This window comes from Bos indicus x Bos taurus, chromosome 29 (genome assembly GCF_003369695.1).
Source record: "Bos indicus x Bos taurus breed Angus x Brahman F1 hybrid chromosome 29, Bos_hybrid_MaternalHap_v2.0, whole genome shotgun sequence".
Classification (NCBI taxonomy): domain Eukaryota; kingdom Metazoa; phylum Chordata; class Mammalia; order Artiodactyla; family Bovidae; genus Bos; species Bos indicus x Bos taurus.
Window position 1 is genome coordinate 33,151,958 of NC_040104.1, and position 22,439 is coordinate 33,174,396.

Genomic DNA, 22,439 nt, shown 5'->3' on the forward strand with positions numbered 1-22,439 from the left:
ACCTGGAATGTTAAGTCCATGAATCAAGGCAAATTGGAAGTGGTCAAACAGGAGATGGCAAGAGTGAATGTCCACATTCTAGAAATCAGCGAACTAAGATGGACTGGAAATGGATGGATTTAACTCAGATGACCATTGTATCTGCTACTATGGGCAGGAATCCCTTAGAAGAAATGGAGTAGCCATCATGGTCAACAAAAGAGTCTGAAATGCAGTACTTGGATGCAATCTCAAAAGTGACAGAATGATCTCTGTTCGTTTCCAAGGCAAACCATTCAACATCATGGTAATCCAAGTCTATGCCCTGACCAGTAATGCAGAAGAAGCTGAAGTTGAACAGTTCTATGAAGACCTAAAAGACTTTCTAGAACTAACACCCAAAAAGATGTCCTTTTCATTACAGGGGACTGGAACACAAAAGTAGGAAGTCAAGAGATACCTGGAGTAACAGGCAAATTTGGCCTTTGATTACACAAAGATGCAGGGCAAAGGCTAACAGAGTTTTGCGAACAGAACGCTCTAGTCACAGCAAACACCCTCTTCCAACAACACAAGAGAAGACTCTACACATGGACATCACCAGATGGTCAACACCAAAATCAGACTGATTATATTCTTTGCAGCCAAAGATGGAGAAGCTCTATACAGTCAGCAAAAACAAGACCAGGAGCTGACTGTGTCTCAGATCATGAACTCCTTATTGCCAAATTCAGACTTAAATTAAAGAAAGTGGGGAAAACTTCTAGACCATTCAGATATGACCTAAGTCAAATACCTCATGATTATACAGTGGAAGTGAGAAATAGATTTAAGAGACTAGATCTGATAGACAGAGTGCCTGAAGAACTATGGACGGAGGTTCATGACATTGTAAAGGAGACAGGGATCACGACCATCCCCAAGAAAAAGAAATGCAAAATGGTTGTCTGAGGAGGTCTTACAAATAGCTATCAAAAGAAGAGAAGTGAAAGGCAAAGGAGAAAAGGAAAGATATACCCATTTGAAAGCACAGTTCCAAAGAATAGCAAGGAGAGATAAGAAAGCCTTCCTCAGTGATCAATGCAAAGAAATAGAGGAAAACAATAGAATGGGAAAGACTAGAGATCTCTTCAAGAAAATGAGAGATACGAAGGGAACATTTCATGCAAAGATGGGCACAATAAAGGACAGAAATGGTATGGACCTAACAGAAGCAGAAGATATTAAGAACAGGTGGCAAGAATACACAGAACTATACAAAAAAGATCTTCACAACCCAGATAATCACGATGGTGTGATCACTTACCTAGAGCCAGACATCCTGGAATGTGAAGTGAAGCGGGCCTTAGGAAGCATCCCTACAAAGCTAGTAGAGGTGATGGAATTCCAGTTGAGCTATTCCAAATCCTGAAAGATGATGCTGTGAAAGTGTTGCACTCAATATGCCAGCAAATTTGGAAAACTCAGCAGTGGCCACAGGACTGGAAAAGGTCAGTTTTCATTCCAATCCCAAAGAAAGGCAATGCCAAAGAATGCTCAAACTACTGCACAATTGCACTCATCTCACACGCTAGTAAAGTAATGCTCAAAATTCTCCAAGCCAGGCTTCAGCAGTACATGAACCGTGAACTTCCAGATGTTCAAGCTGATTTTAGAAAAGGCAGAGGAACCAGAGATCAAATTGCCAACATCCGCTGGATCATCAAAAAAACAAGAGAGTTCCAGAAGAACATCTATTTCTGCTTTATTGATTATGCCAAAACCTTTGACTGTGTGGATCACAATAAACTGTGGAAAATTCTAAAGAGATGGAAATATCAGACCACCTGACCTACCTCTTGAGAAACCTGTATGCAGGTGAGGAAGCAACAGTTAGAACTGGACACTGCAAAGTACATCATGAGAAACACTGGGCTGGAAGAAGCACAATCTGGAATCAAGATTGCCGGGAGAAATGTCAATAACCTCAGATATGCAGATGACACCACCCTTATGGCAGAAAGTGAAGAAGAATTAAACAGCCTCTTGATGAAAGTGAAAGAGGAGAGTGAAATAGTTGGCTTAAAGCTCAACATTCAGAAAACTAACATCATGGCATCCGGTCCCATCACTTCATGGGAAATAGATGGAGAAACAGTGAAAACAGTGGCTGACTTTATTTTTGGGGGCTCCCAAATCACTGCAGATGGTGACTGCAGCCATGAAATTAAAAGATGCTTACTCCTTGGAACAAGTTATGACCAACCTAGACAGCATATTCAAAAGCAGAGACATTACTTTTGTCAACAAAGGTCTATCTAATCAAGGCTATGGTTTTTCCAGCAGTCATGTAAGGATGTGAGAGTTGGACTATATATAAAGCTGAGCACCGAAGAACTGATGTTTTTGAACTGTGGTGTTGGAGAAGACTCTTGGGAGTCCTTTGGACTGCAAGGAGATCCAACCAGTCAATCCTAAAGGAAATCAGTCCTGGGTGTTCATTGGAAGGACTGATGTTGAAGGTGAAACTCCAATACTTTGGCCACCTGATGCGAAGAACTGACTCATTTGAAAAGACCCTGATGCTGGGAAAGATTGAGGGCAGGAGGAAAAGGGGACAACAGAGGATGAGATGGTTGGATGGCATTGCCAACTTGATGGACATGAGTTTGGGTACACTCCAGGAGTTGTGATGGACAGGGAGGCCTGGCATGCTGCGGTTCATAGGGTCGCAAAGAGTCGGACACAATTGAGTGACTGAACTGAACTGAACTGTATTTCTTTATGATTTACGCAAGCCAAATCATTATGCTGTATCCTTAAATGTAAATAGTGCTGTATGTCATTATATCTCAATAAAACTGGAAGAAAAAAAAAAGTCCCATATTGTTCAAGAGAATCTTACATCCTTGTACAAGGAAATGGACAAGGAACAAAATAAATGAGAAAATTATATACAATATTAGAAGATGTTAAGTGCTCTGGAGAAAACAAAATAAAGGAAGGGGCTAGAAAGTGCTGAAAGTGGGATAGGCAGTTTCAATTTCAAATAGAGTGATAAAAGAAGACCTTAATGAAAAAGTAACATTTAAGCAAAGGCTTGAATGCAGTGTGGGAAACAGACATATGAGCACCTGAGGGAAGTGTTCCAAGCAGAAGGAAAGATAAGTGGAAAGACTGAGAAAGCAATATACTTGACAGAGAAAATGACACACCAGACCAGGTTCGTGTCAAGGAGAGGGGTTCTAGGCTGAGGTAACAACATGGGAAAAGACACTGACTTCTGAAAACACACAAGGTCTTTGGAAAACTGCAACCATTCTGATTAAGCTACAACATTATATACGTGAAGAAAAGGACTTTTTAGATCATACATAAAATATTTAAATACAGATAGTTTATAAAAATAAAAGAGACTAAAGGGAAAAAGATAAGAAGCAAGGAGGGACTTCAATATATATACATCCTGATTGATGTAAATATGAAGTACAAATCATTTATAAGGTATTCTTAAAATTTTCAAAAGTATGCTTATCTGGGATCTAACAAAGTCTACTGATCTAACTTCCAGTTCATAGTAAATATAGGAGATAGAGGAACAAGTTAACCAAGGAAGTAAACAAATTCAGAAAACAAGACAGTTTGTAAAACAACTGACCAAATTTCTTTAATAGATCATATCACCAAAATAATAAAAACTGTTCCAGATTTTACAAAAAGCAAATGCCAGGCGTGGACACAGTTTGCATTCTGATTTGAACATATCAACCTTAACAAGATATTGTGGAAACAACTAGAGAAATTTGGGGCTTTCTTCATGGCTCAGTGGTATAGAATTTGCCTGCCAATGCAGGAGACACAGGATTATCCCTGGGAAGATCCCCTGGTGAAGGAAAGGACAACCCACTCCACTATCCTCTGTTGAAGGGAAATTCCATGGACAGAGGAGCCTGGCGGGTTACAGCCCATAGGGTCACAAGAGTTGGACATAACTTAGCAACTAAACCATCGCCACCAGAGAAATTTGAATACAAACTATTTGTTAGATGACATTAAGGAATAACTGAATTATATTGAGGTGGTTAGATGGTTATATCTTTTTTCAATGTACCGTTTTAAGAGGTATTTAATCAACTATTTAGGGGAAAATATTATGATACTTTAACAAAAACTTCAGGAAAGCAAATAAAGCAAATTTGACAAAACATTAACTATTTAACCCCAAAGATGGGTTATTTGGGAGTTCATTATAGTACTGTCTCTACTTTACTATAAGCTTAATAATTTTCATACTAAAGTTTCAAATTCTAAGTCATCTGTGATTCAAATATTTACAAATCATTTCTTCTTTTACCTCAGATCTCACAAACAAAAACTAAAAAAAAATGTATTTTGTAAATTTCATTTTCTCTCTTTAAACTGTTTTCTGTATTTAATCATGCATGACTTGATGCTTTTTTCTAGCCTATGAAAACAGAGAAATAAAATGCTCATAACTTAAAAAAAAAATGAGGGGCTACTGCAGTTAAGATATTGGGGCCCTGAACTAAAGCAGTAACAGCAGAGAGAAGACTATATACCAGAGGCAAATCTGCTTACAGAGGGTCCTGGTTGAAGTTAACTCCTCCTCTGTGCTCCACTGCACTCTCAGTACCCTCAGCAATTTGATGCATTTTATCATTCACATCTGTCTCCATCTAGCTACCCCAAGCTTCTAAGGAGAGGATCTTTTTGGATCTTTTGGACCTTTTTCATCTCGGTATCCACAGCGCCTAGCATATAGAAGACACTCAGGAAAAGACTGCTGAATGAACACCTTATTTATTTTCCATTTTAACCCATTCTGCAGATATAATACAACTCTCATACCTACTGCCATCAGGTCCCAAGACCTTCTTACCTTGTAATAATGTTCCAAGAGAATCCTGACGACTCCCTCCACACTTTCTGCCTCAACAGGCTTCCTGGCAAACTGAAGTAGGTACTGCAAAGCATCTGCTGGGGAGGTAGCCTTACATAGATCTATGTGGAGTGCTGCAGATTTACTTGGTTTTGTCATTCGGAGTTTCTTAGTAGCAACTTCTTCCTGTTGTTGCTGCAAGAGGGTAAGGAAGATAAAACATGAAAACCTGGCTGAAAACAAAGAGTCTACAAATCTAACTTTGCCTCATTTAATGAAAATTAACTTTTCCTACACCAAATAATGTATTTGGGTAACAGACCTAGCCTAAACAAAAAAGCAGCGTTATGAACTAGAAAAAGACCCAACTGGAGACAAAGTTATGAGTCCCAATTTTGCTTTTCACTAGCTCCAATGGCTTTGGGAAAGTCATTTCATTTCTTCAAGTCTCAGTTTCTTTCTCTGTAAAGTATGTCCATAATATTTTGTTCTGCCTATCTCTTAGGATTGCTGTAGCTTCGGGGTTAAGAGGACACACAAAGGATCTATTCCACTCTTTATTAGAACAGAAATCTCAATTCAGCAAATATATTCAGACTGTGCTAAAGCACTTACTAGGCTCACCTTCCCTCCTGAGAAACCCAGAACCAACAGGAACAGTCTACAGCTTACACTGAGGAAAAAAATCTTCCTCTCAAAACAGATGACTATTTTCACCCAAATCATTCTACCTTTATTAGAAGAATAGACAGTATAAGGGAAAAATGCATTGCCACATGCCTAGCAAACTGCAGCTATTTAATAAATGTTTACTAAATGACTGATGTGGAATTAGGAGTTCTCTCTGAGATCCAACTCTGCTGCTCTCTTCTAAGGATGTCATACTTCTCAGTTTCACCATCTATAAAATAGGAATGATGACCTACCGCTACTCTTTCTCAATCAGGAATCCTCATCTGAACCACAGAACACACCAAATTAGCTGAGCAACTGTCTTCTCGATTCTCTCAAGGATAGTACATAACTAGAACTATTTCAGACACGTCTGTTACATATAAGGAGTGTCAAAAAGTTCATGTAAAAGGGAACCTTCACTCCAGGGCTTAAGTAAGGCCCTGGGATAGATATAGAGAGGATCACAACATAAGAATAAAGTTGTAATCAATAATTTTCCTTAACACTTGATGCATCACAATGATACCTTGAAGAATCATCTCTTTATAAAATTACACCTCTGCAGACTAGAGAGTCGGATTAGTCTAGACGGGAACATGGCATGGCATGATAATAAGACTAAGGGCTTTGAAATCAAAGGAATTTGAGTTAAATTATCACTTGGTAGCTACAGGTCTCCTCCTTCTATAAAAAGGAATACAATACTTACATCATAGGGATACCTGAGAAGTCTAAACTACAATGTCTTTGTTGTACAAACACATCATATGCACCACATACATATCAATTCTCTCGCTCTCATCTTCATGGCAGAGGAAAAATAACAGAAGCACTAAGATCTCAGGTGATTACTCTGTGGTAACCATTTACGAACAATGAAGCAAAGAAATGAGCTCTTAAAATCCTTACCCATTTCCATCCTATTCCACACAAATTCATTCTTCAGTGTTATCAGCAGTTAGGTAAAAAAACTGGGAAGATTTTTTTTCCCTAAGGAGCACATAAGGAGAAGGACAAACCAATATCTGCTATCATTCAACCATCAATATTTTAGTGTGCCAGGCCCTATGGTCTATCCAGGGAACACAGATGAACCAAGCGTTACCTCTGCCCTCAAGGAGCCCAAACTGGTAGGCAGAAACAAATACTAGTAATTACAGTAGCTCCAAAATCACTGCAGATGGTGACTGCAGCCACGAAATTAAAAGACGCTTACTCCTTGGAAGGAAAGTTATGACCAACCTAGATAGCATATTCAAAAGCAGAGACATTACTTTGCCAACAAAGGTCTGTCTAGTCAAGGCTATGGTTTTTCCTGTGGTCATGTATGGATGTGAGAGTTGGACTGTGAAGAAGGCTAAGCGCCGAAGAATTGATGCTTTTGAACTGTGGTGTTGGAGAAGACTCTTGAGAGTCCCTTGGACTGCAAGGAGATCCAACCAGTCCATTCTGAAGGAGATCAGCCCTGGGATTTCTTTGGAAGGAATGATTCTAAAGCTGAAACTCCAGTACTTCGGCCACCTCATGCGAAGAGTTGACTCACTGGAAAAGACTCTGATGCTGGGAGAGATTGGGGGCAGGAGGAGAAGGGGATGACAGAGGATAAGATGGCTGGATGGCATCACTGACTCGAAGGACGTGAGTCTGAGTGAACTCCGGGAGTTGGTGATGGACAGGGAGGCCTGGCGTGCTGCAATTCATGGGGTCGCAAAAAGTAGGACACAACTGAGCGACTGAACTGAACTGAACAGTAGCACCGAGTGATAAGTACAAATAGATGAGTGCTACAGCAGTAGGGGAGGAGAGACTAAAGCAAAACCTAAGTCCACGGAGTGGAGAACCAAAAGAGAGGGAAGAATGACATCCATTCTATGTAAAAGAGACAACAGATACAAAAGTTTGGAAAGGTCCAAACACACAGTATACTGGAGGAGAGGTGAGCAGTCTTGGTAAGAGGGAACAACAGAATAAAGAAAGGAACTGATACTGCCCAACAAAGTGAATGGACTTAATGTCATTGAACTCCACACTTAAAAAATGGTTAAAATGATAAATCCTGTTATGTTTATTTGGCACAATTTGTTTTTTAAATGGGGGCAAAGGAATCCAGAGCTAGGAAATCCCAAAAAGCAAGCCACGGAAGAGGGAGCGCTGTAAAGCTTTCCTGAATCTTGACTCATTCTAAAAGTTCAAGAAAAAGAATTTCACATAAAAAGGAGCAACAAGACTGACAAGGTGAGTATCAAAGTTATTTTCAGAAAAAAAAAAAAAACAAGAACAAGAAGCCAACTAACTTCCCTACACACAACGGAAATATGTCACATACACAAAAAAACGAAAAAGGCAATGAAGGAATACTGTTAAATCACAAAGGGCAAGAGAGTTTGGCTAGTTTTCAGAAAAAGAAGTAGTTGTAAAAGAGTAAGGAAGACTTGGTTTGTCGATGCAATTACCTCTCTGTACTATAATCTCAGATATGATGCTCCACATCTCTCGCTCGCCTGTGAGTTCCGAAAGGACAGAAACCCTAATGTGTTTTGGATTTTATAGCTCAGCACCTTTCACCATACCCAATATTGATACATAATAACCACTACTTTATTCAATAAACTCTTGTTGAAGGAATAAATGACATACTTAAGGATCAGCGTCCTGCTGCATGGTCTAAATCTTGCTAGGCCACAAGTCTATGGATGGAAACCTGCTATTGGCTGACATTAACCAGGGGCTCTTCAGAAATGCAGATTATTGCCTTGCCTCCCCCAGAAAACTCACTTACTAAGTAGAATCTACATTTTAACAGAGCCCAGGTGATTTGGATACACAAAGTCAGAGAAGCAGGACACAACGTATGACTTGGGATCAACCTCTACTTTAGCGATCTCTCTGAGGAAATACATAGAGAATCACTGACTGTTGACACGGTTTGGGCCCCTCAGTCCTGAAACAACTCCAAAGGAGGAAGCATGGTACTGCCCTCCTTTATAAGTGAGCTGTTCTACGAACGAAAACTTCAACCCCTATGAAGCCTGTGACCCTCGCCTGCTGTGACTGGGTCTTGAGGATTCCTATAGATTCCTCTTCCAAACCCTTAGAGCTCTGCATACAGCCAATTTGGCTTTGGGCACTTTTTTGCTAATGGGAGTTGGGAGGAAATTTGTCAATACCCCACCAGAAGTCTCAAAGTCCTCATTTGTAAAACGAGGATGCTAATGAAATGTGGTGTTTGGGGAAGCCTCTCGGAAGTCCCTTGGACAGCAAGGAGATTAAACCAGTCAAACCTAAAGGAAATCAGTCCCGAATATTCATTGGAAGGACTGATGCTGAAGCTGAAACTCCAATACTTTGGCCACCTGATGCGAAGAACTGACTCATTGGGAAAAAAAAAAAAAAACCCTGATGCTGGGAAAGATTAAAGGCGGGAGGAGAAGAGGACGACAGAGGATGAGATGGTTGGACGGCATCACCCACTCGATGGACGTGAGTTTGAGTAAACTCCGGGAGTTGGTGATGGACAGGGAGGCCTGGGGTGCTGCAGTCCATGGGGTCGCAAAGAGTCGGACACGACTGAGCTGCTGAACTGAATGTAACATGAATAAAATGAGATAACAGATAAGATACTTTCGTAAATTGTAAGTTGCTGTTTGCTTCTTCTAATAGTTTTTTTATTGTCAGACTGCACATGTTAATACTGACAACAGCAGCGGCCAATGAACACGCCCACTAAAGTGTAGTCAGAGAGGCAGCCTACCAAAGCACTGGCAGCACTGGCACCCTACCCAGCTTTGTGGCGCCAGTTCTGGCAAAGTGTCTGGGCGTGGATAACCTTCCCCTTTCCCAGACCAGTCCTGAGACCTTTCCTTCCAGAGCTTACCTGAACCACCTTAGTGAACTCCTCATAAACCCGCTTCTTCAGATGGGCCGCCATGGTTGCCCATACACCTTCTCAGCTTCCGTACCCGACGGGGCTGAGGGAGGCAGAGGAATACGAAAAAGCTTGCCCAGGAGGGAGGATCCAGCCGCTGTCCCACAAGGCAGTGGGGTTCCGGGAAAGAGAAGCCGCTTCCGGCTGCTCGACTGCCTTGTCGCTGTGCGTCTGGATTTAGCGACCTACGCCTGCTGAGCGGGAGGAACGGAAACCGGAGCCGGAGCGTAGCACAGGGGGCGGGGCTTCTGGCAGGAGGAGGCGGGTCGGAAAGGCTGGAGGAGCCAATGGGAGCTTTGGGGGGCTTTCTGTTGGGTTTGATTGACGGAGGGAAACGGAGGGTCGGGGGAAGTGCTACAGTGTAAAGGGCAGAGGTGGAGCTATCCAGAGCTAGAGATAAAACCTGGAGCTGTATGAGGATTCTGACTCAGAAGATAACATAAAGAGGTCAAGCTGACAGCTCCATCATCCATTGCTGTTCTCAGTATTTGCTATCTGTCTGTATCCTGTGCTCGCCTTTTGATCGAGCTGTTGCTCAAAAACTGAGTTTGCCTTGTGGTTGGTGTCAAGCCTGAAGATCCAACTAACCAAAGTTCCAAGGACATATTACTTGCAGCAAGTAAGGACAGCACAAGCGATCTTCCCCAAAGCAGTGTCTCCAAACAGCAAAACTGGGGACGCTTTAAGCTAAGTATTAGTCACTCGATGGTGTCCAGCTCTTTGAGACCCCGTTGATCGTAGCCCACCAGGCCACTCCATCCATGGAATTCTCCAGGCAAGAATACTGAAGTGAATTGCTGTCCCCTTCTCCAGGGGATCTTCCTGACCCAGGGATCAAGCTCAGGTGTCATGCACTGTAGGCAGATTCTGACCTACCACAGAAGCCTAAGGGTGCATGCATATTCATTCATGAAGGCGCTTGCGCAGAGGAGAATTCAGCATTGGATTGGGGCAGAGGTTTACAGGGCCCAAGCTTTAGTTGATTGAAGTCAGGAGGGTCGACATCATCATTCCATCTTCCACGTAAGTGGGGAACATTAGTTCTTGCAGAACTCAAAGACATATATCAGATTGTTACATATATATTTTTAAGGAAAAACTGGTTTTTGACTGCAAGGAACATGAAAACGTATTTCTTTTGTTCCTTCATTCCCTCACTTCTCTCAAGATAATTAATTACTGAGACCTGTTCAAGGACAAGATTGTGGTCAGGCTTAGATCAAACAATGGCTTAAGCCAAAAATGGCTTTTCTTACATCTTTTTCTAGGGACCCCCCCACCCTATCTGCTTACAAAGCTGTATGCCACCCCTCCAAACCTCTCCTGGCCTAGGGTACTTTTTCCTGCTCTCTCATTCCAGTTGTTGAAAAGCTACCTATCCTTTAATGAATCAAGCTATCATCTGATAGCTAGGGGCGAGTGGAAAGAATTCTGAGGCCAAGGATCAAGCAACAAAGCTTCAGATCACATAACTCAGATGGGATTTGAACCCAGCCAAAACTCTGACTGGGACTTGAACCCATGAGGTGAGACTTGAACCCACTGTCTTTCAGTTAAAATTGCTCACCTCGTGTCAGGACTTACTGAAGCTCAGGTTCTTTATGTCTCAGCACAGAAAGATTTCAGCAAGAAGCAAAGTGATAGGTAAGCAGTGGATTTATTTAGAGAAATACACATCCCATAAACAGAATGAGATACACATCCCATAAACAAGAATGCCTTGTCTCAAAAGGCAAGTGCGAACCTGGGAGGAACAGCCTCCAAAGACAGAGTGTGTGTCCACTCATAAGATGAGAGGCCCTGAAATATGAGGTGATTAGTTTCTATGGGCTGAGTAATCTCATAGACTAATGAGTGGGAGGATTATTCCAACTATTTCAGGAAAGGGATGGAATTTCCAGGAACTGGGCCACCACCCACTTTCTGGTCTTTTATGGTTGAGCTCAGAACTGTCATGGTGCCTGTAGGGGTGTCATTTAGCATATGCTAATGTATTACAATGAACATATAATGAAGCTCCAGGTCTACTGGAAGGTGAATCTTCTGCCATCTTGGACCTACTTGGTTCTAACCAGTTAATGTCTTATCCTCAATGGTTATGTCATTCTTTTTATTTGTTTGTTTGTTTTTTGGCTGTGACATGTGGCTTGCAGCATCTCATTACTCTGACCAGGGATTGAACCCAGGCCACAGCAGTGAAAGCTTGGAATCCTAACCTCTGGGCCACCAGGGAACTCTTAGCTATTGTCATTCTTTTAAAGGTTGTGCCCTGCGCCCTTCCCTCCTGCTTCACTACAGCTGGCACTTAATGAACAAGTAGCCTCAACTACAATGGCAGTAACACCTAACCCAACAAAGATGTAGCGGAATGAAATAATGCAGAAATACTTTGCACTATAAAGTGTAGTTCACATGCTGGTGTTAATAAATCCAAGGTCAAGGTTTACATCCTGCATTACACTTTAGCTGTGTCAACTAAAAAGATGCACAACCTGAGAGCTGTGAGCTAAGTTTTATTGGGGCAAAATGAGGACTACAGCCCAAGAGAAAAAGGCATGTGTGTTCAGTTGTGGCCAACACTTTGTGACCACATGGACTGTAGCCAGCCAGGCTCTTTGTCCATGGAATTTTCCAGGCAAGAATACTGGAATGGGTTGCCATTTCCTTCTCCAGGGAATCTTCCTGATGCGGGGATCAAACCCACGTCTCTTGCATCTCCTTCATTGGCAGGCAGATTCTTGACCAGCTGAGCCACCAGGGAAGCCAAAAGACAGCATCTCAGATAGTTCTGAGAGACTACTCCAAATAGGCAGTGGGGGGAAGGTCAATATATAAAATTTTAGTGAAGGGGGAATTCATTGCAATCAATCAACTCACAAATCAAGTGACTAGTTTTTCTGCTAGTCACAAGGAGCTGATATCACCATGGAGGGACTCGGTGGATGTGGGTTTGGGTGAACTCCGGGAGTTGGTGATGGACAGGGAGGCCTGGCGTGCTGCAATTCATGGGGTCACAAAGAGTCAGACACGATTGAGTGACTGAACTGAACTGAGATGTGAGGAGATGCAAGGATTCAGTCAGTCAGTCAGTTCAGTCATTCAGTCGTGTCTCTTTGCCACCCCATGAACTGCAGCACACCAGGCTTCCCTGTCCATCACCAACTTCCAGAGCTTATTCAAACTCGTGTCCATCAAGTCGGTGATACCATCCAACCATCTCATCCCTGTCATCCCCTTCTCCTCCCACCTTCAATCTTTCCCAGCATCAGGGTCTTTTCCATTGAGTCAGTTCTTCACATCAGGTGGCCAAATTATTAGAGTTTCAGCTTCAGCATCAGTCCTTCCACATAAATATTCAGTACTGATTTCCTTTAGGATGGACTGGTTGGATCTCCTTGCAGTCCAAGGGACTCTCAAGGGTCTTCTCCAACACCACAGTTCAAAAGCATCAATTCTTTGGCACACAGCTTTCTTTATAGTCCAACTCCCACATCCATACATGACTACTGGAAAACCACAGCTTTTACTAGACGGACTTTTGTTGGCAAATAATGTCTCACCTTTTTAATATGCTGTATAGGTTGGTCATAGTTTTTCTTCCAAGGAGCAAGCATCTTTTAATTTCATGGTGGCAGTCACCATCTGCGGTGATTTTGGAGCCCAAGGAAATAAAGTCTCTCACTGTTTCCACTGTTTCCCTATCTATTTGCCATGAAGTGATGGGACCAGATGCCATGATCTTAGTTTTCTAAATGTTGAGTTTTAAGCCAACTTTTTCACTCTCTTCTTTCTCTTTCATCAAGAGGTTCTTTAGTTCTTCTTCACTTTCTGCCATAAGGGCAGTGTCATCTGCATATCTGAGGTTACTGATATTTCTCCTGGCAATCTTGATTCCAGCTTATGCTTTATCCAGCCCAGCGTTTCTCATGATGTACTTTGCATATAAGTTAAATAAGCAGGGTGACAATATACAGCCTTGACGTACTCCTTTCACGGTTTGGAATCAGTCTGTTGTTCCATGTCCAGTTCTAACTGTTGCTTCTTGACCTGCATACAGATTTCTCAGGAAGCAGGTCAGGTGGTCTGGTATTCCCATCTCTTTAAGAATTTTCCACAGTTTGTTGTTATCCACACAGTCAAAAGTTTTGGCATAGTCAATAAACCAGAAGTACACACTTCTCTGGAACTCTTGCTTTTTCAATGATGTTGATGTTTTTCAATGATGTTGGCAATTTGATCTCTGATTCCTCTGCCTTCTCTAAATCCAGCTTGATCTTCTGGAAGTTCACAATTCACATACTGTTGAAGCCTGGCTTGGAGAATTTTGAGCATTACTTTACTAGCATGTGAGATGAGTGCAATTATGCGGTCGTTTGACCATTCTTGGGTTAAAGCATCTGCCTGCAATGCAGGAGACCTGGGTTCGGTCCCTGAGTCGGGAAGATCCCCTGGAGAAGGAAATGGCAACCGACTCCAGTATTCTTGCCTGGAGAATTCCACAGACGGAGGAGCCTGGTGGGCTACAGTCCATGGGGTCACAAAGAGTCAGACACGACTGAGCGACTTCACTTGAGCATTCTTTGGCTCAAGTGAAGCCAAATCCTCTATTTCTTTGCACTGATCCCTGAGGAAGGCTTTCTTATCTCTCCTTGCTATTCTTTGGAACTCTGCATTCAAATGGATATATCTTTCCTTTTCTCCTTTGCCTTTTGCTTCTCTTCTTTTCTCAGCTATTTGTAAGGCCTCCTCAGACAACCATGTTGCCTTTTGAATTTCTTTTTATTGGGGATGGTCTTGATCACTGCCTCCTGTACAATGTCATGAACCTCCATCCATAGTTCTTCAGGCACTCTGTATATCAGATATAATCCCTTGAATCTATTTGTCACTTTCACTATATAATCATAAGGGATTTGATTTTGTTCATACATGAATGGTCTATTGGTTTTCTCTACCTTCTTCAATTTAAGTCTGAATTTTGCAATAAGGAGTTCATCAGATGCAAGAATTGGGATCATGAAATCAGTTCCTGAACACACCCAACTATCTAAAGAGCTGTCCCACCAGTTTCACTGGAGCACAGAGTGCCTGACTCTCCACCCTAAACTCCCTTCAGGGAGTGTCAAAAGTCAGCAACTGCAGCAACACAGGCAGATGGCAAATGCCCTTGTTGTTGTTCAGTCACTGGCAAATGCTCTTGGCAAGTGCCAGTTTTTAGTTGACAGACGTTTATGGTTTCATTCTTTGAAATGAATTAATGTAGAGTGCATATAAAAAGAAGGCTATGGTAGGCAGAGAAGAGTCCAAAAGGCTGAAAAGATGGTTTTTACCCTCAAGGTTCTACAGTCTAACTGGAAAGGGAGACACCCAAACTGATCATTAGTGGGCAAAATGTGCTGGATAACAGAGCCAAGTGCTTCAAACAGACCTAACTTCAGGGTGCCTCAGGGAAGTTTTACAGAGGAAATGATTTTTAATCTGGCTTTAAAATAGTGAATTTTCTAGAAAGAAAGAAAGGCATCTCAGACTGAAGAGATTACCATAAATACAAATACGTCCAGTGAAATGAAAGGCACTTAGCAACCAGTGCTAAGTGTTAGTGGCTATTATTTTTTAAAATATTCATTTATTTGGCTGTGCTGGGTCTCAGTTGTAGCATGAGGGACTTTCCATCTTTGTTGCAGCATGTGGGATTTTTTGTGTGGCATGCGGGATCTATGGTCATCGGGCTTCCCTGATACCTCAGTTGGTAAAGAATCTGCTTGCAATGCAGGAGACCCCAGTTCATTTCCTGGGTTGGGAAGATCTCTTGGAGAAGGGATAGGCTACACACTCCAGTATTCTTGGGCTTCTCTTGTGGCTCAGCTGGTAAAGAATCCATCTGCAATGTGGGAAGCCTGGGTTCAATCCCTGGGTTGGGAAGCTCTCCTGGAGAAGGGAGAGGCTACCCACTCCAGTGTTCTGGCCTGGAGAATTCCATGGACTGTATAGTCCATGGGGTCGCAAAGAGGCAGACATGACTGAGTAACTTTCACTTTTTACTGATCATGACATGGGATCTCTTAGTTGTGGCATGTGGGATCTAGTTCCCTGACCAGGGATCAAACCCTAGTCCCCCGCTTTGCCTAAGCATGGAGTCTTAGCCACTGGACTACCAGGGAAGTCCCAGCCATTATTGTTATTGTTACCATATTTGATCAAAAATAAGCTGCAGGAGGAGAAGGGGATGACAGAGGATGAGATGACTGGATGGCATCACCTACTGGATGGACATGAGTTTGAGTGAACTCCGGGAGTTGGTGATGGACAGGGAGGCCAGGCGTGCTGCAATTCATGGGGTCGCAAAGAGTCAGACACGACTGAGCGACTGGACTGAACTGAACTGAAGCTGTCAGAAATTGTAAAACTCTAACAAAAAATGCTGAAATTAAAAACAGTGGTTTCATATTGCTTAGATTTACGTATACTTACTGAAAATAGCTGACTTAAACTTCTTTAGACAAAGATTTGTATCCTATGTCATCCTGCTGTGTTTTTAAATGACAATTAAAAACAACACTCACACAATTCAATTGAAGTGATGACAACATGAATTGCTATGAGCTAGTCTTGCTGTTGTTGTTGTTGTTTAGTTGTTTAGTTGTGTCCGACTCTTTGCAGCCCCATGGACTGTAGCTCACCAGCCTTCTCTGTCCATGGGATTTCCTAGGCAAGAATACTGGAGTGGGTTAACATTTCCTTCTCATGGGATCTTCTAGACCCAGGAATCGAACCACATCTCCTCCACTGGCAGGTGGATTCTTTACCACTGAGCCCCCATGACCCAGTCTACACGTGAACAATTGGCCAACAGCAATCTTAAGATACGTCTCAATTTCAGAGACAGGAAATGCACATTTTTGCATCATTGGTACAAAGGATTATCATTGTTATTATTAGATACAAGCCTGCAGGAAGGAGTTTGGTGCACTTAGAAAAACAAAGGGAGTTCAGTTCATATTGAGAGTAAACTGCATAAAGGAAACAGAAAGGAATGATGGAAATAAAGCTGAGAAGCCAAGGCCAGACTGGTATAGAAAACAAGAATAGTCTGCTTTCATTTTGAAATGAAAAACTGTATTGAACTGATGACATTTTCCTTTGACCTTCATTACTGTACATGAAAATACCATGAGGCATCCAGGTGAATCCCTTGGGCTTCAAATAAGGTCTTCCTTGCTCCTACTGTATAATGTCAACCCAATTTCCCCTTGAAAATTGGAGTCGATCACTCAGACTAGTATAGTAATCCTTTCTCTGCCTGTTGGCTCAGCAGGAAGAGCCCAAAATGACCAGGGCAGTGTCATTACACGTTTGAATGTAATTGAACAGTGACTGTTCTTTAATGAAACTACTTCTCCTTTGGGGACTAAGTACTCCAAATCCCCTGAACATAAGAATTCATAAATGAGTTATTACATGTAAAAGTGACAAGAACCGCTCCTACCTCTCAGCTCTGGAATCATGTATTCTAACGTGGAAGAAACAGTACATATTTTAGTTGTTGACATGAGGCATATACCACAAACCTGTAAGACAGCTTCCCAACTCATAATGTGTTGTTTCTCAGCTCCCACAGTTAAGTCTGCAAAAGCTTGTTACGCCTTTTTCTTTTTTTAAATCATAGCTACATCTGAATGATGGATACCTGGCAAGACCAAGAAGTTTCTTTGCTATATTTTTTTTCATTATAAAATAAGCTTCCTACTCAGAAGCAATGTGTGAAATACCATGAAAATGAATCAGGTATCCATGAACAGTAGGGTGGCAGCTACATTACAATTAGATGTTATTAGGGTTTTCCAGGAAAATAGAGCCAACAGGATTATAGAGATAGTAAAATATTCAAATAAACAGTATACCATAGACTGAGAGGCTTATAAACAACAGAAATTTATTGCTCACAGTTCTGGAGGCTGAGAAGTCTAAGATGAAGGTGCTCTCAGATTCAGCGTCTGGTGAGAGCTCAATTCCTGTTCATAGACAGCTGTCTTCTCTCCACGTCCTCATGGTTAAAGATGTAAAGGGGCTCTCTGGGATCTGTTTTATAAGGGGTCTGTTTTTATAAGCCCATTCATGAGGGCTCCATCGTCATGATCTTATCACCTTCCAAAGGCCTGACCTCCTAATACCTTCTCATAGAGGGTTAGGATTTTAACACATGAATTTGGACATGAGAGAGGGAGTCTATAGCAGTAGAAAACTCAAATCTGAATCTGGGATATGCATCTATTCCTATGTGGGTAAATCACCACTCCTTCCTTCCTGGAAAGGATCCAGCATAGGTAGAATAATTTTTTTTTAATGGCCTCAATTCTTCCCCTCTCTGTATTTAAATCCCTTTGAAGCTGCTTCCATTAAGAGATGGAATCAAACTCAAAATGGATTAAAGATCTCAACATAAGACCAGAAACTATAAAACTCCTAGAGGAGAACATAGGCAAAACACTCTCCGACATACATCACAGCAGGATCCTCTATGACCCACCTCCCAGAATATTGGAAATAAAAGCAAAAATAAACAAATGGGACCTAATTAACCTTAAAAGCTTCTGCACATCAAAGGAAACTATTAGCAAGGTGAAAAGACAGCCTTCAGAATGGGAGAAAATAATAGCAAATGAAGCAACCGACAAACAACTAATCTCAAAAATATACAAGCAACTCCTACAGCTCAACTCCAGAAAAATAAACGACCCAATCAAAAAATGGGCCAAAGAACTAAATAGACATTTCTCCAAAAAAGACATACAGATGGCTAACAAACACATGAAAAGATGCTCAACATCACTCATTATCAGAGAAATGCAAATCAAAACCACTATGAGGTACCATTTCACACCAGTCAGAATGGCTGCGATCCAAAAGTCTACAAATAATAAATGCTGGAGAGGGTGTGGAGAAAAGGGAACCCTCTTACACTGTTGGTGGGAATGCAAACTAGTACAGCCACTATGGAGAACAGTGTGGAGATTCCTTAAAAAACTGGAAATAGAACTGCCTTATGATCCAGCAATCCCACTGCTGGGCATACACACTGAGGAAACCAGAAGGGAAAGAGACACGTGTACCCCAATGTTCATCGCAGCACTGTTTATAATAGCCAAGACATGGAAGCAACCTAGATGTCCATCAGCGGATGAATGGATAGGAAAGCTGTGGTACATATACACAATGGAGTATTACTCAGCCATTAAAAAGAATACATTTGAATCAGTTCTAATGAGGTGGATGAAACTGGAGCCTATTGTACAGAGTGAAGTAAGCCAGAAGGAAAAACATAAATACAGTATACTAACGCATATATATGGAATTTAGAAAGATGGTAACAATAACCTGGTGTACGAGACAGCTAAAGAGACACTGATGTATAGAACAGTCTTATGGACTCTGTGGGAGAGGGAGAGGGTGGGAAGATTTGGGAGAATGGCAATGAAACATATAAAATATCATGTAGGAAACGAGTTGCCAGTCCAGGTTCGATGCATGATGCTGGATGCTTGGGGCTGGTGCACTGGGACGGCCCAGAGGGATGGTATGGGGAGGGAGGAGGGAGGAGGGTTCGGGATGGGGAGCGCATGTATACCTGTGGCGGATTCATTTTGATATTTGGCAAAACTAATACAATTATGTAAAGTTTAAAAATAAAATAAAATTGGAAGAAAAAAAAAAAAAAAGAGATGGAATCTATATCCCCACCCTTTGAATTCTGCTGGCCTTGTGCCTGGCCAGTAAAGTATAGCGGAAGTATTAATAACAGTGTGCTAGTTTTGAACCTAGGCCTCAAGTTCCACCCACACACCAGTTTTTAATGTCTTTTGCTTGGTTTTGGAACCCTACCATTGCCATGAGAATAAGTCCAACCTAGTCTGCTGGACGGAGAAGGCAATGGCACCCCACTCCAGTACTCTTGCCTGGAAAATCCCATGGATGGAGGAGCCTAGTGGGCTACGGTCCATGGGGTCCTTAAGAGTTGGACACGACTGAGCGACTTCACTTTCACTTTTCACTTTCATGCATTGGAGAAGGAAATGGCAACCCACTCCAGTGTTCTTGCCTGGAGAATCCCAGGGATGGGGGAGCCTGGTGGGCTGCCGTCTATAGGGTCGCACAGAGTCGGACTGAAGTGACTTAGCAGCAGCAGCAGCAGCAGTCTGCTGGAGAGTGAATGACCACATGGAACAAAGCCAACTTCACCCAGCTGAGGCTATTTAAGATCAGCCCCACCCTAGCTGAGCTACCATCTGACTACAGACACATAATTGAGACCAAATAAAACCAGAAGAACTGCCTAATCTATAGGCTATGAGAAGGAATTAATGGTTATAGTCTTAAGGTATTAAGTTTGGGGGTCTGTCATATGGTTAGAGAGTCCCTAAGCTGCTAAATTGCATAGAACCAGCTGGTAAGGAGACAACAAGCCCAAATGGATTTAAGCAGCTTATTATTCACAGTGTAGCAGACAGCATGAACTTCACGTTTGTTTTGGTTCCCCCTGACCTTTAAACACCATAAGGGTGATGCAGGTCAATGCCATGCACAGTACATCTGCAACACAGATGAAGGACACTGAGTTTAGGAAACCCTCAATCTTAAAAGAGGGAATGCTAGCAAACCTGCCCTTTGAAGGGGACAGTATCTTGTTATTTTTCCCCCGACTTCCTTTTATTATACTGGTCAGGAACAAATCTGCCTTCTAACCCAGTGTGAGACTATTTTTTTTTTTTTTAATTTGCTGTGCTGGGTCTTAGTTGCAGCATGCAGGATCTTCATTGCTGCATGGAGGATCTTTTCATTTCAATCGTAGCATGGGAGGATCATAGTTCCTTGACCAGGGATCAAACTCAGGCCCTCTGCATTGGGAGCACAGCATTTTAGCCACTGGACCACTGAGGAAGCCCCTGGGAGGCATTTTTTTATCACCATGAAATGTCTCCAGGATTGGAGGGTGATACTAGCTTTATTGGGCTTCCCTGGTAGCTCAGACTGCAATGTAGGAGATCCAGGTTTGATCCCTGATTTGGGAAGATCCCCTAGAGAAGGAAATGGCAACCCACTCCAGTATTCTTGCCTGGGAAATTCCATGGACAGAGGAGCCTGGCGGGCTACAGTCCATGGGGTCGTAAAATAGTTGGACACAACGTAGCAACTAAACAAGAACAACAACAACGATGAAGTAAACCTGCACCCTAACCCTAAGCAGCTTTGCAAACATCCTCAAACAAAGCTATTCATGCCATTTGCTTAGCGATGCCAGCATTTCTACCAACAGTTTGTTACAGTTCAGTACAGCTAACTGATTTGCAGGACTATCAACCTACCACCAAGTATCTAGTCCCCCTGTGGGAAAAATACTGTATCAGGGGCTCAGTGTTGGTCTCTGCTGTTGGACATTCATCACTGACTACATCAGCTTTGATGCTGAGAAGAAGTCTATACCGTAGAGCCCATGCACAGACCCCACCCCTGCCATCATGGCCACCTTTCTCATGACTCCACTGAGCTGGGGAAAGAGGCTGACTGGCACGCAGAGGTTGGATCATTATGTTTGTTCATTTCTTTAAAAAGCCTCTTCTACAATGGGTGCCCTCTGGTGGGCATTCATAGGAAACACAAACGTTTTCACCATTGCAAGACATTCATCCTTATACCAACATCCCAGGTCTTCTTGTCTCCAGTCTTCTGCTGTCATATTTTCCAAGTCTTTGATCAACCGGAAAGGGGCCTGAGCACGCAGTACCTAGAGATGAGCCTTCCAGGACACTAAGCGCAGCAGAAAAGGGAAAAGAATGAATGGAAAGGGGGCCAGGGGAAGACAAGGAAAATAAGCAGAAGAAAAAAAAAAAGTGCTCCAAGAAAAGTGAGACCTGAAAACCTGACACAGTGCTATGAACTAGGATGTCTTCATGATGGCACTCTCAAAGGCTTTACTCTGTGTTTTTCCTTTGGATTATAATATTTGGACAGTTATATTTGGCAGTGAGTTTCAAGTTTTTCTCCTCTGACTGTAATTTTCTTTAGTTAATGCCAGCAGATCTGAAAAGTCTCATGTTGTTGTTTAGTCACTAAGTCGTGTCCGACTCCTTTGCAACCCCATGGACCATAGCCCGCCAGGCTCCTCTGTCCATGGGATTTCCTAGGCAAGAATACTGGAGTGGGTTGTCCTTTCCTTCTCCAGGGGATCTTCCTGACACTGGGATCAAACCTATGTCTCCTGAGTTGGCAGGCAGATTTTTAACTACTGAGCCACCAGGGAAGCCCAAATAGTCTCATATAAGTGTAAGTGTTAGTCGCTCGTGCCCGACTCCTTGTGACCCCATGGACTGCAGCCCACCAGGCTCCTCTGTCCATGGGATTCTCCAGGCAAGGATACATATACCCCTAAAAATGAACAGAGGTGGGTTTTTTCTTTTTTATTGAGGTATACTTGATTTACAATATTATATTGGTTTCAGGTGTACAGCATAGTGATTCAATACTTTTATAGATTATACCCCATTTAGAGGAATTACAAAATAATGACATTTCCCTGTGTCATACAATATATCTGCTACTTATTTTTTATATAGTAGACTGTATGTCTTAATCCCATACCCCTATGTTGCCTTTTCCCCTTCCTCTCCCCAGTTGTAACCACTAGCTTGTTCTTTGTATCTGTGAGCCTGTTTTTGTTTTGTTGTATATATATATTTATTTGTGTTAGTTTTTAGTTTCCAGATACAAGTGTTAACAGAATATTTGTCTTGGTCTGTCTGACTGATTTCACCAAGCATAACACCCTCTAGGTCCATCTGCTGCTGCTGCTGCTGCTAAGTCACTTCAGTCATGTCCAACTCTGTGCAACCCCATAGATGGCAGCCCACCAGGCTCCTCTGTCCCTGGGATTCTCCAGGCAAGAACACTGGAGTGGGTTGCCATTTCCTTCTCCAATGCATGAAAGTG

The 22,439-nt window shown here is 42.3% G+C and overlaps 1 protein-coding gene across 1 annotated transcript in view; it reads right to left on the reverse strand.

The window, feature by feature from the left end:
• Nucleotides 1-9,638, reverse strand: part of INTS4 (integrator complex subunit 4) — a 113,581-nt gene extending 103,943 nt beyond the window's left edge. Inside the window, exons 1-2 of the mRNA XM_027532696.1 lie at nt 9,408-9,638; nt 4,859-5,053 (exon numbers count right to left, since the gene is read on the reverse strand). Coding sequence (XP_027388497.1) covers nt 4,859-5,053; nt 9,408-9,461 — 249 coding nt within the window. The 5' untranslated portion in view covers nt 9,462-9,638. The remainder of the gene's footprint in view (nt 1-4,858; nt 5,054-9,407) is intronic.
• Between the last annotated feature and the right edge of the window lie 12,801 nt (nt 9,639-22,439).